At 47.3% G+C, this 14324-nt stretch overlaps 1 protein-coding gene across 1 annotated transcript in view; it reads left to right on the forward strand.

The window, feature by feature from the left end:
* The first annotated feature begins 1278 nt into the window (after positions 1-1278).
* LOC105835536 (neurogenic locus protein delta) overlaps positions 1279-14324 on the forward strand; it is a 45577-nt gene continuing 32531 nt past the window's right edge. Inside the window, exons 1-2 of the mRNA XM_012678929.3 lie at positions 1279-6267; positions 11058-11360. Coding sequence (XP_012534383.2) covers positions 6208-6267; positions 11058-11360 — 363 coding nt within the window. The 5' untranslated portion in view covers positions 1279-6207. The remainder of the gene's footprint in view (positions 6268-11057; positions 11361-14324) is intronic.

The following is a 14324-nucleotide window of genomic DNA, read 5'->3' on the forward strand; positions in this document are numbered from 1 at the left end:
GATACATTAACACGTATCGATAAATATAGCTTCATCTAAAACAATTTGGCTACGTAATTGATCAGAATTTTTGCGATCTGTCCAAGTAATATGATATTAAGGCACTGATCTCTCGTATGGCGCACGAGTCAGGGGGAATATTCCGATTAACATAATCGGCGCATAAAATTCACGGTGCTCGTACATCGATTAAGATCGACCGACCTGATCCCCGGTTCAGCTGCGTATCTCTACGGACGCGAGTGAAGCAACTGTCGCCGTTGGCCCGAAATAAACTCGATAATATTCACGAATTACCATGCTATTTCACGTAACGAATAGAGGTAATTAAACGGTTTTATCGCGGTTATCCTTCGCCAAGCTCGCGCGTAGCATATCGTAGGGCGGACGCTGCGCAAAATATATCTTATAAAATGAATTTTATAAAATAAACGCATAATATTGTTACAGTTAATAATAATTATAAGGTACAAATCTTGTATCTGTTTAGAATAATAAAATAAAAGATCTGAAACTTTTCGTATAAATTTGCATAAACGTGCCTCGTGTGTATGATACGGTATAGCAGCTATTTAATTTGACTTGGTACATGGTTAGCGTATAACGCGTTTGAAAGTTTATCGTGATACGTGTACGTGCGTGGTATATGTCGCATGCTCGAGAAACGTCCGAATTACTGGCCGTGCCATCACCACGCGTGCAACCCTAGTAAATCTCTCGTTCCCGCGGGAAGTCGGCGGAAATGCAATCCGCACGGTGGTTCATTGAGTCGCTGCTTCGTTCTTGCAAGAAAGGGCGTGCATACCAGAGCGAACGGCGGCAACGAGTGCATGTGCTGCCGACCGCGTTGCGGTCTCGGCTGCACGTAAACTTTTGCGCGTTTATGCATGCTGATATTGTGTATATGAATGAAAGAGCGACGGACGGTGGAGGCAGCCGGAGGAGGGAGCCGCGTGATGTGGATTCGCCTGTGTGTATATGCGTGTATGTGCTACGAACGAATGAAAAACATACTCAGCCCCGCGAGTAAGTACACGAATGAGTAAATGGATATACGGTATATGTGTATACGTGCGTATATCTCGTACAAGCGCGATTCCTCACTCACTTTCTTTTACATGGGCATAGATTGGACAGGATGTGTAGATAAGGTCGAAAATTCGTCTTCGTTTACGACAAATATTTTTACTTTCGGTTATCGATATTTTATTGTACGCTGACAAGACTCTGACTAAAAGTAAAATTGAGTATTCTTCCAATTTTTATACAAATATAAATTTCAATAATAAAACTGATAAATCGTAGTTTACTCTTTTGTTTTCTTTATTCAATAAATAATATCGATTTGAGCATCTAGGTGTCGAGCGGCAAGGTGAGCGCGACGGAGAAGAAAGACGCAACCCACGTGGCGAAATAAGGAAGAAAAACAGGGGCATGGGGGACGACCGGGGCCGGAAGTGGTTTCATCTGGCTCCCCCGTTGGTCTGACCTGTTGAACCACCTCGTGACCGGAAGTACACTGTACAGCTACGGACACCGTGGCGGTGCGTCTACTCTCCTTTACTCCCAGTCCTTTCCCTGATGCACAACGTGATGAAGAAAAACAACAAAGGTTTCTTTCTGCGTACCGACGGCTTATCGCTACGTTGTTTACCTGATTATGCGACCGTGATTTTATTACCGTCTCTGATTTTAGTCCCTGACTGACTTTAAAATGTGTTTTTTATAATTGAATCTTTATCTACTTTTTATTTTATTTAAATTGATCGCGTTTTTTTTTCATTGCGAAAGAAACTCGTACTATTGTTTTACGTATTAGTAAAAAATCAGGAATCTTGATTGATCAATCTTAATAGGTATATGAGCCTCTTTGAAAGGGCCATAAACATCGAAGGTAGGCTTCTTAATAGCGACGCGGATTTATTAGCTGCGACGGCTGCGCAGCACTTGGCAGGGTACACAGGCCTGCGAAATTCGGATGGAGGTGAGATAGGGGTGAGCTGGAGGGACGATTCTACTAACTAACAATAAGGGACGTGGATGCGTGGCCGAGACAGGTCCAGGCCATTGTATCCCTGACACAATGCCTGCAGCCGGGGAGCAGTATGCGCGCCATAGTAATCTGTCACCCCGTATAGCACTGATGCGTATGCCACATAATACTCGCTCTCTGATCAAGAGAGAGAGAGAGAGAGAAGGGATTTGCCGCACCCCATCCATTGGTTCTGCAACGAGTGACGTCAGAGACTTTAGCGCAACGTAAACCCGCTAGGGTAGTCAGAGAGCGTCAGAGAAATAGCGGGGCAAGTGTACGTGTATGCATTTTACGTATAGATGCGGAGTCTTGCCATAAAACATAGTGTTGTCATACTGAATGAAAGAGTATCAAGCGTAGAATGGACAATTGTATTTTTAACTTAATGTCCTCTTTGATCCGAGAAAACATATCGTCAATAAACTTTCTGTCTGCTCTCAATAAGATATCGATAATAATTTTTAATTTAAACTAATAAACATTTTGCAAATTTGTCTTTAAGAGTGCTACTAGATAACAAAGTGCTATTTTTTTATAACTTGTATTAAGATAAAAATTACTATTAAGCTTTAAATTATATTTTCATCTTTGATGACGTAGGACAGCGGAAACGATGAAATTATTTGCAACTTTTCCGTACTCGAATATTCACGAATCGGGACATGGAGTCAAAGAATGGAAAGGAGGAAGCGCAGATGACGCGCAATCGCTGCTTCGCTGTGTGCCGAACGTTATATGGTATTAGGAAGGTGAACCCTTAAATTAGGGCAGTTGGCAAATATCCAGATTAGGGGGCGACCACGCGAATTTCGATGAAAGTCTGTTATTTCGTGTAGTTCGTGCCACGGAGTGTTCGAATTTGTCTATAAAAAGGTATAAGTCGTATATTTGATTTCTAACAACGCGACCAATTTCACAATTATTTTATTTAATTTACTAAAGTTTGATGTTAACAATTTAAGCAGGATTTATTGTGTGTACATATACATGGATTATCGATAGTTTCATCAAGAAAATTTCGATTGGTAGTTCAGATTGTAAACGAAATTAATCCTGATCCAACAACTTTTCGTGTGACTTCTCGTGGAATTTTTTTAGTTAATTTATCAAATGTATCCCGACACATATCAAACTGCGAAGGTTGGTAAAATGCCTCTTGGTTATACGCGTGAGATACCAGGTTGGCAAATTAAGTTTAAATATTTTTGCGAGACATTATGTGTTTCGACAAGTTGCAGGTGCATCCGAATAGCGACATAATTATACCGGCAATTTGGATACGGTGTTGTTTGGTATATTTCTTAATTTCTTTCATTACACACACACACGCGCGCGCGCGCGCGCGTTTCGCTACGTAAATACCGCGTATCTTTCATTCAATTAATTACTCTTTACTTTAGTTTTATTATATGATATGTATTTTTAAACGAGTAGGAAAATTAATCGGTACGTAAACTACCCGTCGCTGCGCCGACGATGCTGCAATTAATCTAGAATTCTAGAGAAATGCGTGGCAATTTCTCGCCACCCTTAACTTGTACAATTCATTCATCGTAGTCGTAAAAAGACTACATTACTAGGGTAAACGAGCCGATCTCTCGGTGATCGCGGACGAATGATCCGTAGCTCGACGTGCCAGACACACGCTACGCACGTACGCGTCCTCGACTCGCACGTATGCGCATACGCACATACATCGTCTCGCTTGTGCACGCGCGTACGTAAGAAACATAACACGCTTAAAAAGAAGGGTATGACGTCACGCGAGGTGGTGGCACAAGGCGCGTGCCGCCAGTTTCGTAGATGGGGTACGAATTATCATGGCGCTGATGGTGGAGGGGCCAGGAGAGGACGACAGAGGGACGTTCGCGAGCTGTACCATCGTGTGTGGACGTGGGGCGCGCGAAAACAGGAAGGGAGGTGCAGGCAGGGGGCAGGCGCCCCGAGGTGTCCGCTCGTAGGCAGTTAAGCGAGGAAGCGAGCGAGCGAGCGAGCGAGCGAGCGAGTAAACAGGCAAGCGAGCAGGCAAGCAGGCAGGCAGGCAGGCAGGCTGGCAAGAAGTCCGCACGAGTGGCTAGGGTGTCGTACAGGGGCTACGTGGTGCGCGGTGGTGGGGGTGGGCGCGTGCAGCCGGCCTGCAGCTGCCTTCTCGCGCTGCCCCCTTTCCCCCCTGGCGCGACGCTGCCGCGCTCGCTCCCTCCCGCCCTTCCGTCCGTCCGTCCGTATGGTCCCGGCGCGCGCGCGCGCGCGCTCGCGCCACCGGTGCAGCCGCTACTCACCACCCCTCTGATTCGGTCGGTCGCGGGCACAACCTCTCTCGCTCGCTAGGCCGGGGGAACCACAATTATAAGTAGGGGTGCACCCGGCCTTGCTACCTCCAGTCGAGGGCTGCACTCTGTGACGAGGACGCGCGCGCGCGCGACCACTCGTCGCTTACCCCGCCGCTCGCACCCGTTCGCACGCACAGGGCGCACGCGCGTCAAAGAAAACCTATACACATGTACATGTACATTGCCACGCGGGAGTAATAGTTTCCGTTGCTGAGGAAATTTTGCGAGGGCGAGAGAAGGAGAGATCTCGTATTTCGCGCAAACATCTATCTTTCTCTTCGGGGAAGGAAAACGTCGGGGTACGAACGCGCGTACGAAGGATCGCCATCTGTCGTGGAGTTGGGCGCCGATACGAGAGGTTGCCTTTGCGGTTATCGGTGGTTGTCTCGAGTGCCGCGGTGTGGCGTTAGTGCGATCGGTCGGTCGGTCGGTCGGTCGGTTGGTCAGTGGCGCGTATATACGGCATAGAGAGAGGTAGAGAGAGAGAGAGAGATAGGGGAGTGAATAGACATACACCTTGGACCCTTGGACGAGGAGTGAGACAACCGGCGAACGGAAAGGGGACGACGACGACGACGACGACGACGGCAGCGTGACTTTGTGTCGCGCGCATCCCTCCTGCATTTTGATCGGTCTTCTCGGTTTTGGAAACGCAAAGTGGCCAAAAGTCGCTTTTACTACGCGCAAGTAGGCTCTTTTCTCTCCCTTGCCCGAGGTGGTACGAAAAGAAGAAGAGAAGAAGGGAACTCTTTCCGCCACCGCCGCGCGACGAGCGCATCGACTCTCTCCCGTTCATCCTCGCGACTCCTCACACACGAGCCGCAGCCGCGCGCTCGAGCATCCTTGGCTCCACCTCTACCACGACGGCGGCGGCGGCGGCTATCCCACCATCGGGCCCAGCCTCCCCTCCACGGGTCGGTCCTACTCCGGCGCCCTTCTCCGTTACGGCGCTGCCGCCGATCGCCGAGGGAGTATTCCTCGCGGCGCGGCGACGGGCGATCAGTGCGTGACTCGTCGTTGTTGCGACGATTGGCGGAGGACGAGAGCGTAGTACTTTACCGGTGCTCCCTCCTTGGCTCTGGCGAGTATGCTCGCGACCGGTTGATCGTGATTCGTATCAAAGGGAAGAGGAAGCGTGAAAAAGATCCGGCGAAATCATTGAAGAGAACGGGAGCGAGAGAAAGAGAGAGAGAGACAGAGAGAGAGAGAGAGAGAGAGAGGGGCTTGTTGCCTCTTGTTGGCTTCGTTACACCAGCTGAATACTCGGACGCGGCGACGATCGTCAGTCCCTTCCCACCCGGCGTCTCTGTCGTCCCACGGATATTATTCTACGGCAAAGTGTGTCAACGGCAAGTGTGTAAAAAAAAAGTGAAAAGCTGCGCGTGCGATATAAAATCCTCGTTCCTCATACATAGTATGTATGCCGGCGAAATAAATAATAGATCGTACGGAGTGCACACAGTGGTAGCAACGAGTTGAATTTAGCCGCGGTTAGCCGACACACTCGGTGTTCGTGCGCGCGCGCTCGCGCGCGCCTATCTTCACTCGGTTCAGTTCGATTCGCGCGGCGACGGCTCGCTTCGCATCTACGCGTCGTCGAGAGTCGAGGAGTCGAGGAATCGAGGAGTCGAGAGTCGAGAGCGTGAGCGTGAGCGTGTACCGCGGGTGGCACGCGGTTCGTGGCTCGTGGCTATGCGGAAGCCCCGCGGTGCCGCGGTGAGACGCAGGTAACACCGACGAGAAGACGCGAGCGGAGAGAGCGGGCGCGCGCGCGCGGATCCGCGCCTCCGCCGCAACCGCACCGGCGGCGTGTAAACACCGAGGGATACGCGACGCATCAACATGTGGACCACGATGCTCGTGTGGACGGCCGCCGTCGTTCTCCTGCCGACGCCTCGAGCGGTAAGTTCCTCTTGCCATTACTCTTGCTCTTCCCCCTTCGTGTCTTGCTCGCTCGCGCCGCGTAGCGTAGCGTCGGTGAGCCCCCAACGTCGCCGACGTTGGTTACGATTACTCGACGTTTGTCCGATTTCTCGTTTCTTTTTCGAAGTAGTAGTAGTAGCAGCAGTAGTACCGCCGCGACGAGAAACGACACATTTGCCGGGTGCCAAGGTTGGCACCGGTCTCGTTTCGTCTCATCTAAAATCGACCAACCGACCGACCGGTCTACTTCCCGGAAGTGACACGAATACGCGTGTTCCCCGAAATTACATCGTTGTGTGTACGAACGAAGAGATTATCCTGTAAACTCCGAGCGGTGGGACTCGTCGTCACGTGTTGTCGTTGTAATTACTAGATATTAGGCAGGGGTTTTTGTCAATTTGTACACACATATACACACGAACACACTCGAGTCAGCGACCTTGAGCGATTCGCGATTCGATGAATGAGTTTGGCTCGACGACGACGTTCGGCATCTGAACTTGAGCGTCTAGGGTATGCAAGGTATATGTATTATTATATACGCGCTACGGCTGTTACAGCTCGTAGATCGACATTGTTGTTAATGCACGCGGGAAAAGGGAAGAGATGAAGGCCGCGAGAGATGCGAAAGATCGGAATAGAATCGACGTAATTGACTCGCGTTTCGTAACCAGCCCGTAATACGTTCCCGAGGCTCAGATCGCGTACTTGCGCAATTACGCGGATTCTAAACGGCACGATGCATTCAAAATCGCTCGATGAATATCTCGCGACTCCCGACTTGGGAAGGGGGAGTCCAATTTTTCCATTCCCCGATATTTAACCTCGATGACAGTTTTTCCTCCTCGATTATCGTAAATCCCCAAATCAAACCGATCCGACGGATGAGACTAGCTCGACCGCGTAACGCCAACGAATTCGGTTTTTCTCACGACTTTGACTTTTTTTTTTCCCCCACGCGGGAGATAAAACGTCGAACAAATTTACATTCGGTTTATTTAGTTACGTATTACCGTGATCGCGCGTCTCTCGTACTTGTCGAGCTTCTATCGCACGTTTGACAGTCTTGGAATTGGGAACCGACTCTCCTTTTTTCTCGCTTTCTTTCCCCGGTGTACTTCGCGATTCAAGTTTTTTCTTTCTCTTTTTTTATACGTTACATCGTCTCTTCTTAACGACTCCGATTCCGAATGCGACGAGCGATGCATCTCGCGTATTATACGGCCCGCTTCTTCTCTCTTGGTTTCTTCTCTCCGCACGGATTCCGAGAGAATTCTTCCTGGGAGAGATGTCTCCCCCGGCTTCCCCTCTTCCCTCCTCCTTTCCCACCATTCCTCGTGCGTTCCTCTTCTTTCTGTCTGCCGCGATCCTTCGTAAAGCTCGGCTACCTTCACGCTTATCTCTTAGCGCGATGCCCACGGTACTCTGATACTACAAAGCGCAATAGGCAAAACTGACTTTGCTTTTAAAATCATTATTTTCTGAAATTGAACTTAATCGACGACATATATTTGCGCTAAGTTCGCAACTAATTATATTTGAACTTGTTGTATTTGTGCTTGGCAATCATATTTTTATTAATATTTATCTTTTTTTAAAATATTTTTTTTTGTGCGTAAGCTAACAGTTTGATTACTCTTGTCGTTTATCAATCGTCGACGGTAGATATTGCGCGCGGATATTTAGTGTTCTTTTTTTTCTTTTCAGAAAGAGATTTCTTTCCTAAAATTTTCTTTTATTATTTGAAGAGTTCTCTTTTACTGTCCGAAGGAGTCCCTAACAGCGTATTCGGTGTTCACCCAACTCTAAATCTGGATGCACTCTTTTAGAAGTGTCTAGTCTCGCTTCTCTCTCTCTCTTTCCCTCTCTCTTCCTCTCCCTCTGTACTCGTATTTTCTCTCTCCCCGATGTTGCGCTTGGCGTTAATCTTCAGACCGCATTAAACTGGTCGATCGCTTATTTTCGATCTGCCATGCGAGAATCCTGCCAGTCGTTGGCGAGAGTCGGCTGACTCCTTTGTTATCCGGAGCGCGAGGTGTGCATCGGGGGTCGCGCGGGCTTCTTCAAGGAGGGTGGGAGGGAGGGAGAGGGAGATGGAGAGAGAGAGAGAGAGAGACACGCCTCAAAGGCGTCTGAAGGGTGGCGGCAAAAATTGGTTTTGTGTGTGACGAAACGCACCGTCGTCGTCGTCGTCGTCGTCGTTGCCGTTGCCGTTGCCGCCGTGTGTATCCGTAAATACGCGTGGCGGCCATTCTCCGTTCCCAGAATAGCTTTCCAGCGCGCCAAAAATGAGATTCCTCATCGCGAGGGCAGCCTCGAGGTGCGTGAGGTTACGCGCGCGTCTGTGTGCGTGTGTCGGCGCGTGCTCGTTTAATCGTTTACTTTCGCGGAGACGCGGACTAACGGGACGAGCGCAATTGCATCGAGTGTCCGTCCCGCCTTCAAACATAGGACGCGATAGTGCGATTGGTAACAGCCTGTTCCTTTCCCCTCGCTCTTATCGCCAAGCGACGAGCGCTTGTCCGACACCGAACGCCACGTTTGTGTTTAAGTAAATATAGTCAGGGATCAAGTAGCTGCTGCATTTCGCATTTGAACGCGAAGCGGTAAAGCGCATGTATAAAAACGTTAATGTATTATTCATCCTTTTGTTTTAAAAATAGCCGATTGCGCACGAGAGTTTCTCGAGAGTTGCTCCGCGTTTAGAGTCCGTATCTACCAATGAATAGTATTTATTTTTATCTCCCGGAGAATTCTTTACTTCTCGATCTTCTCGACGTGACAGGATCTTTGTCAACTGTATCGGGTGAAATATACATATGAAACAATTTTTTATTCGACGATATCGATGTGTCAGCTGATCGAACTACCTGGAGCGACGACGGCCCGCGACCGTTTTCACTTCGCTAACCCGATGACGGATCACGTGGTTGCTAATGGTGTGCGTAATCGAGATACGCGATCTATGGGAGTCTCGATAAAGGAAATCCAACACGCCCGAGCTCGCCGTTCGAATCCCGCTCGGAAGAATTCACCGTTCGCTCTCGGCTATACAATATCTCGTGGGAAGCGTCGTCGTTCGGAAGCGCATTCGTGTGCGCGTTCGTCGCGCCGTGTACACAACGATATGGACACGTACAACCCCGATCGCCGTGTGTCGTCCCGACGGCGATCGGGGGAAAAATGAGAGACGCCGTATCCGACGTCGATACTGTTTACACGACGACGCATCGGCTCACCCGTGACGCTATATCGATGCATCGGGGTAGGGGGGCGGGAGAGGGATCGTTAAACCTTGACTACAACGTGCTTTTTCCTTCGGCAATTATTCCGTCGGTGCAAACTTTATTGCACTTTGCTGTAATAACGACAGTGCAAATATAGCGGCCTGTAGCGTTGGATCGCGATTTCATTTATCGAGTGATAATTGCGCAAGTTAATCACCGACGATAATTTTACGTTGCCCGAAAAACGCGCGCTAATCGACCCGCCGTTTTTCGCTTTGCGCTTCGCGAGTCTCGGGGGTCTCTCGCTCGGTAATTTCGTTAAGCACCCGCTTCGCGAGCCAACTAGAGCGTTGATGCATTTACGAGCTTGGTCGCTTGGTCTCTTTTTGCAGACGGTTTGCATCCACACATTTTAAAAAGAACATCCGTCGGCTTTAATAATAGCGCTCTAGCGGTCCGTCAAGTGGCAAGGAAAATAATTTTCATTTTGAGCTGCTTTCTTCACTCAACAACAAATAATATCTGGCTTAACATTAAATACAAACGAGATCTATTTCTGTATGTAAAATATATTTTGCAATGTTTTTTGTACATGTGATAATTTTCTCTCCTTTCATCAATATTTTTTACAGAGACTAAGATTGTAATAGCGAATCATTTTGAACACTTGAAAAGTCGCGCTTGATCGTCGGATTCTAAAGGTATCAAGGGACACGGCCAACTGAGCCAAACGCGATTTTATTCGACACACAGACAAAAACGAAAATGGTCGAATCTGCGGTAAATCGTAGCATATTTTCGTAATTCGATTGTAATGGCGAAGCGTGGCGACGAACGAGCGAGCGAGAGAGGATGCGCATCGACTTTTTGTCGCGGCGACTCGCTTCTCTCCTCCTGGGAGACGTGCGTGACACGCGTTCGCAAAAACGTGCGCGCACACGTGCTCCTGCGGCGTTTCACATCATGGGGCACGAGACGACGTCCCCCGTCTAGCGGATGAGTTTTTGATACAGGGTTCTTTTTTTCGCGTGTTTCATAATTCGCCGCCAACTGGGGACCAGATCCACCGTTATTAACATTTTACGATTATACACGTTACAGCTATTAAGAAAAACTCGGAGTGCCTCGTCATATTCAACGCCCTCCTTTCACCCCTCCCGAACAATACTCTTTTCGTGACTTGTTATTCATGCTTGCAAGTTATCAGAAATTTGACGAGCAATTTTAACGTTTGCAAATTTTTTCAATTTTTTAAATTTATATCTTTCGCACGAATTAATATAATATTATAGTTCCCAATTTTCAGTGAATAATCGAATCGACTTTTGTCTAATGTAAATGGAAGAAGTGCAACTTTGTTTAAAACGTTGCATTTTGAAATTACCAAACTGCTTTTTCATTTCAATTTTGTTTTTTAATATCAGCAGTGTTAGTTTACCACTTTGGAAACTTTTACGTGTCGGTATTCTAAAACGGACGAGCTTCGTATCACAGTTGCGTGTACCCTTTTGAAGGAAGTAAAACGCAACACGTGTTTTACAGGTGAACGCCTCGGGGGTGTTCGAGCTGAGGCTAAAGTCCTTCGTGAACGAGTTCGGCAAGGACAGCCTGGGCAAGTGCTGTTCCGGCAGTGCGTCCAAGACAGGCGAGTGCTCGGGGGTCTGTAAGACGAGGTTTCGGGTCTGCCTGAAGCAGTACCAGGTGAAGATCGACACGACGTCGCCGTGCACGTATGGCGACGTCGTGACACCCGTTCTCGGCGAGAACAGGATTAATCTCAGCGCGAACGTCGCTTTGCCGAGCTTCACCAACCCCATCAGATTCCCGTTCGAGTTCACGTGGCCGGTAAGTTTTTTTTTAAATACATTCTGAATTATTGTCGTATTATTGTTGTCTCGATTAACAGTCGCTCTCGCGCTATTTATTTTGCATATTTTGATCAAAACTTCCGACATGACCGAATAACAAGCTTGTACATGTCTCGGTTATGGATGGAATCTAATTAAAAATCGTATGACGTTTACCACTCGAAAATTAAGCTATTTTGACTACCCAGCAAATTTTTTCATTTTGGGAGAGTCTGTTTACGGTTTTCTATGGCTGATATGAGAAACCGACAAGACACCTTGCATGCCTAGTAATAGCACAGAATATCATACATTCTAAGGGATATTGTTGAATTGTAATTTGTAAGTGATAATTTATAAACTTTTATGAGAGATATGACGCGTCGATACGATAGGTTTACAAGAGGCGTGCTCTGAAGATTTTTTGCCAGAGCCCCCGATTAGCATAAACGGTTCAATGTGGGAAGTAAGAAATGTTGACGACCGTGTGGTGATAGATAACAAGCTTGTTCTATATAACGTTGCACCGGCGGCGATGTTATAACTTATGAAACAGTATACGGTTTCAAAGAGCAAATGAAAACTATACGTAACGTTACACGTCGCATTCTTCTTCGCGTATCCACGTTCGTTAAATATCTCTGATGCGTTATACAATTACAGGACAACTTCGAAGGTTTCCTTCCATCATTAGTAATACAAACTTTTTTATCAAGCCTAAATAAAAAGTTTCTTAATGATCGCGTGGTTTCGTAATCGACCAAGTTTCTGCGTACGCTTCTGATCCAATGAACGGAAGAATTTAACAGCAAATGTCGAAATTACAAAGATAAAAGTAAAAAAAAAAACGATGCAATACGAACCCGTGGCTGCGTGGAAAAGAACAATGCCTTCGTTCGTCCGTTTAGCCAGTCACGGATACTAATCGGACAAGTGCATTACCTAACTTATTTCAAACAAACGGTGGAACGAGACCGAGATAAGGTACACGCGGAATTCGCGTGCGAGGATCGCGAGGAAATTATATACGCGAGAGATCTCGAGTTAACGCGTGGACAAAGTCAAAGTCTCCCTTTGTAATATACGTCGCGATGCTATCTCGCGCGGAGAAACACAATCGTATACCAGTGCTGCTCTCGTCTCGCATAACCGACCGGCTAATTTGCACGGAAGTCGTTTGTGAGTTTCGCATGCGAGTGACTTGACTGAAAACCTGTTCGATTTATTATGACTTCTGAAGGTCGTGTTATTCAGATCGAGACAGTGCTGTTGCAGTATCGGCGATGCGATCCGTTGTACGATAAATGATTAACCACTCTTGTCTTCTTCTTCAAAGTCCGCGTGCGAGTATCGTTTTAAAAGCAATAGAAATTTCGTCAGAGGATTTAAAATACGCTTGCGTGCGGTGTTTACAACTCGAGTCGGCCGGTCACCCTAGCAATGCATACGTACAATAATTCCGATACACTTGCGTGCGATATACGTATATGTGGGAAGTGCGTGCGTCGTGTAGAGTAGTCGAGAGGGAGACGTTGCACGCGTCGCCGATCGCGCTGCATTTGCAACAGGTGCTGCATCGGCAACGGCCGTTCCCGCTCGCAACGACTTTGATTTCTGCCTCGCTTGACGCGCGCAATTAACGAAAAAGGGGAGAAACGTGCTTTTTCTCCGTCCATTCTTTCTCTCGCGTGCGCGCAACGTGCGCGTCGAACGTGCAGAATCGACGCACTCTCTCGCATCTGCTTTTTCCCTTCCTACTTTCGCGGCGCGCACCATTGCAACGAGATCGCTGTAACGCACGGACAGGTTGATTGCGTTAAAGGAATGAGAGAGAGAGAGAGAGAGAGAGAGAGAGAGAGAGAGAGAGAGAGAGAGAGAGAGAGAGAAAATATGACAAACGCGTGTACAGGGGGAGTTGCGTTTGCGTAGCACGCACGACGCGTGCTGCCGACGTCGCTTGAACGCGTGCATGCGCACGCACCCGGCGGTACAACCAAAAGAATGAGCAAGAGATAGAGGGATAGATAGAAAGGGGAGGAAGGAGATACAAAAAAGGGAAAGAGCGAACGATGCGACAGACAAGAGTAACACTTGTCCTTCCCTCCTGCTGTTGTTGATACTGCTTTCTGATGCTGGCAATATTTTCTTTCACATGCGCCGAAATTGAAATATAATTGAAGTAGATAAAAGTAAGATTATCAATAACAGTCTAATCAAACGATAAAAAAGTATAATTATTTACGTTTGACGCACCTATCTATCACAGAGAGAGAGAGTGAGAGAGAGAGGTCGATATTATGAGCTCTTATGACGAAATGACATAGAGATATATGTGCGTGATGTAATGTAATTTATACAATCCATGAAATATTTATTCAGTTTAATTTACTTTTTAAGGCTCTAAGCAATTTTGTAATTACCATACAAGTTTATACTCTTAATTTAAGATTAAATCTTGTTTATATTTCCATGAACGGGGGAAGGGGGTAGTCATGTCGGATCACCGTGCCAATGTACGTACGGCATCCTTGGTCACGTCAATAATCCTCTCGTATCATTCGCGCGTTTCTACTATGGTTCCGACTATGAGACCGCCGCTCAGCAGGATCGCCGCCGGCAGCAGATGGCCGGGGCCTTTTGCGCCTCTGCACACTTCCCACGTACTCTGTCTTCGCTCTTTCTCTCTCTTACTCTCTGCTCTCGCACTCTGTGACTTTTTCGTGAGCAGAGTTAAATTTACTAACCCATATGGCGCCCCTCACGCCTTTAACGAGCCCTTCTCTCTTTTCTCTTTCTCTCTTTCTCATATCAACCGTTCTTCTTGTCTTCTGTCTCTTTTTCTTTAATTTATTTTTTTTATTTCTACATTTTTAAAATTTTACTTTTTTCCATTTGTCTTAAAAGACTTCACTGTGACAAATTAGCATCTTTTAGCATTAATTTTCTTTTTGGCACATGTAAT

The sequence above is a fragment of the Monomorium pharaonis genome, chromosome 9 (assembly GCF_013373865.1).
Source record: "Monomorium pharaonis isolate MP-MQ-018 chromosome 9, ASM1337386v2, whole genome shotgun sequence".
NCBI classification, from domain to species: domain Eukaryota; kingdom Metazoa; phylum Arthropoda; class Insecta; order Hymenoptera; family Formicidae; genus Monomorium; species Monomorium pharaonis.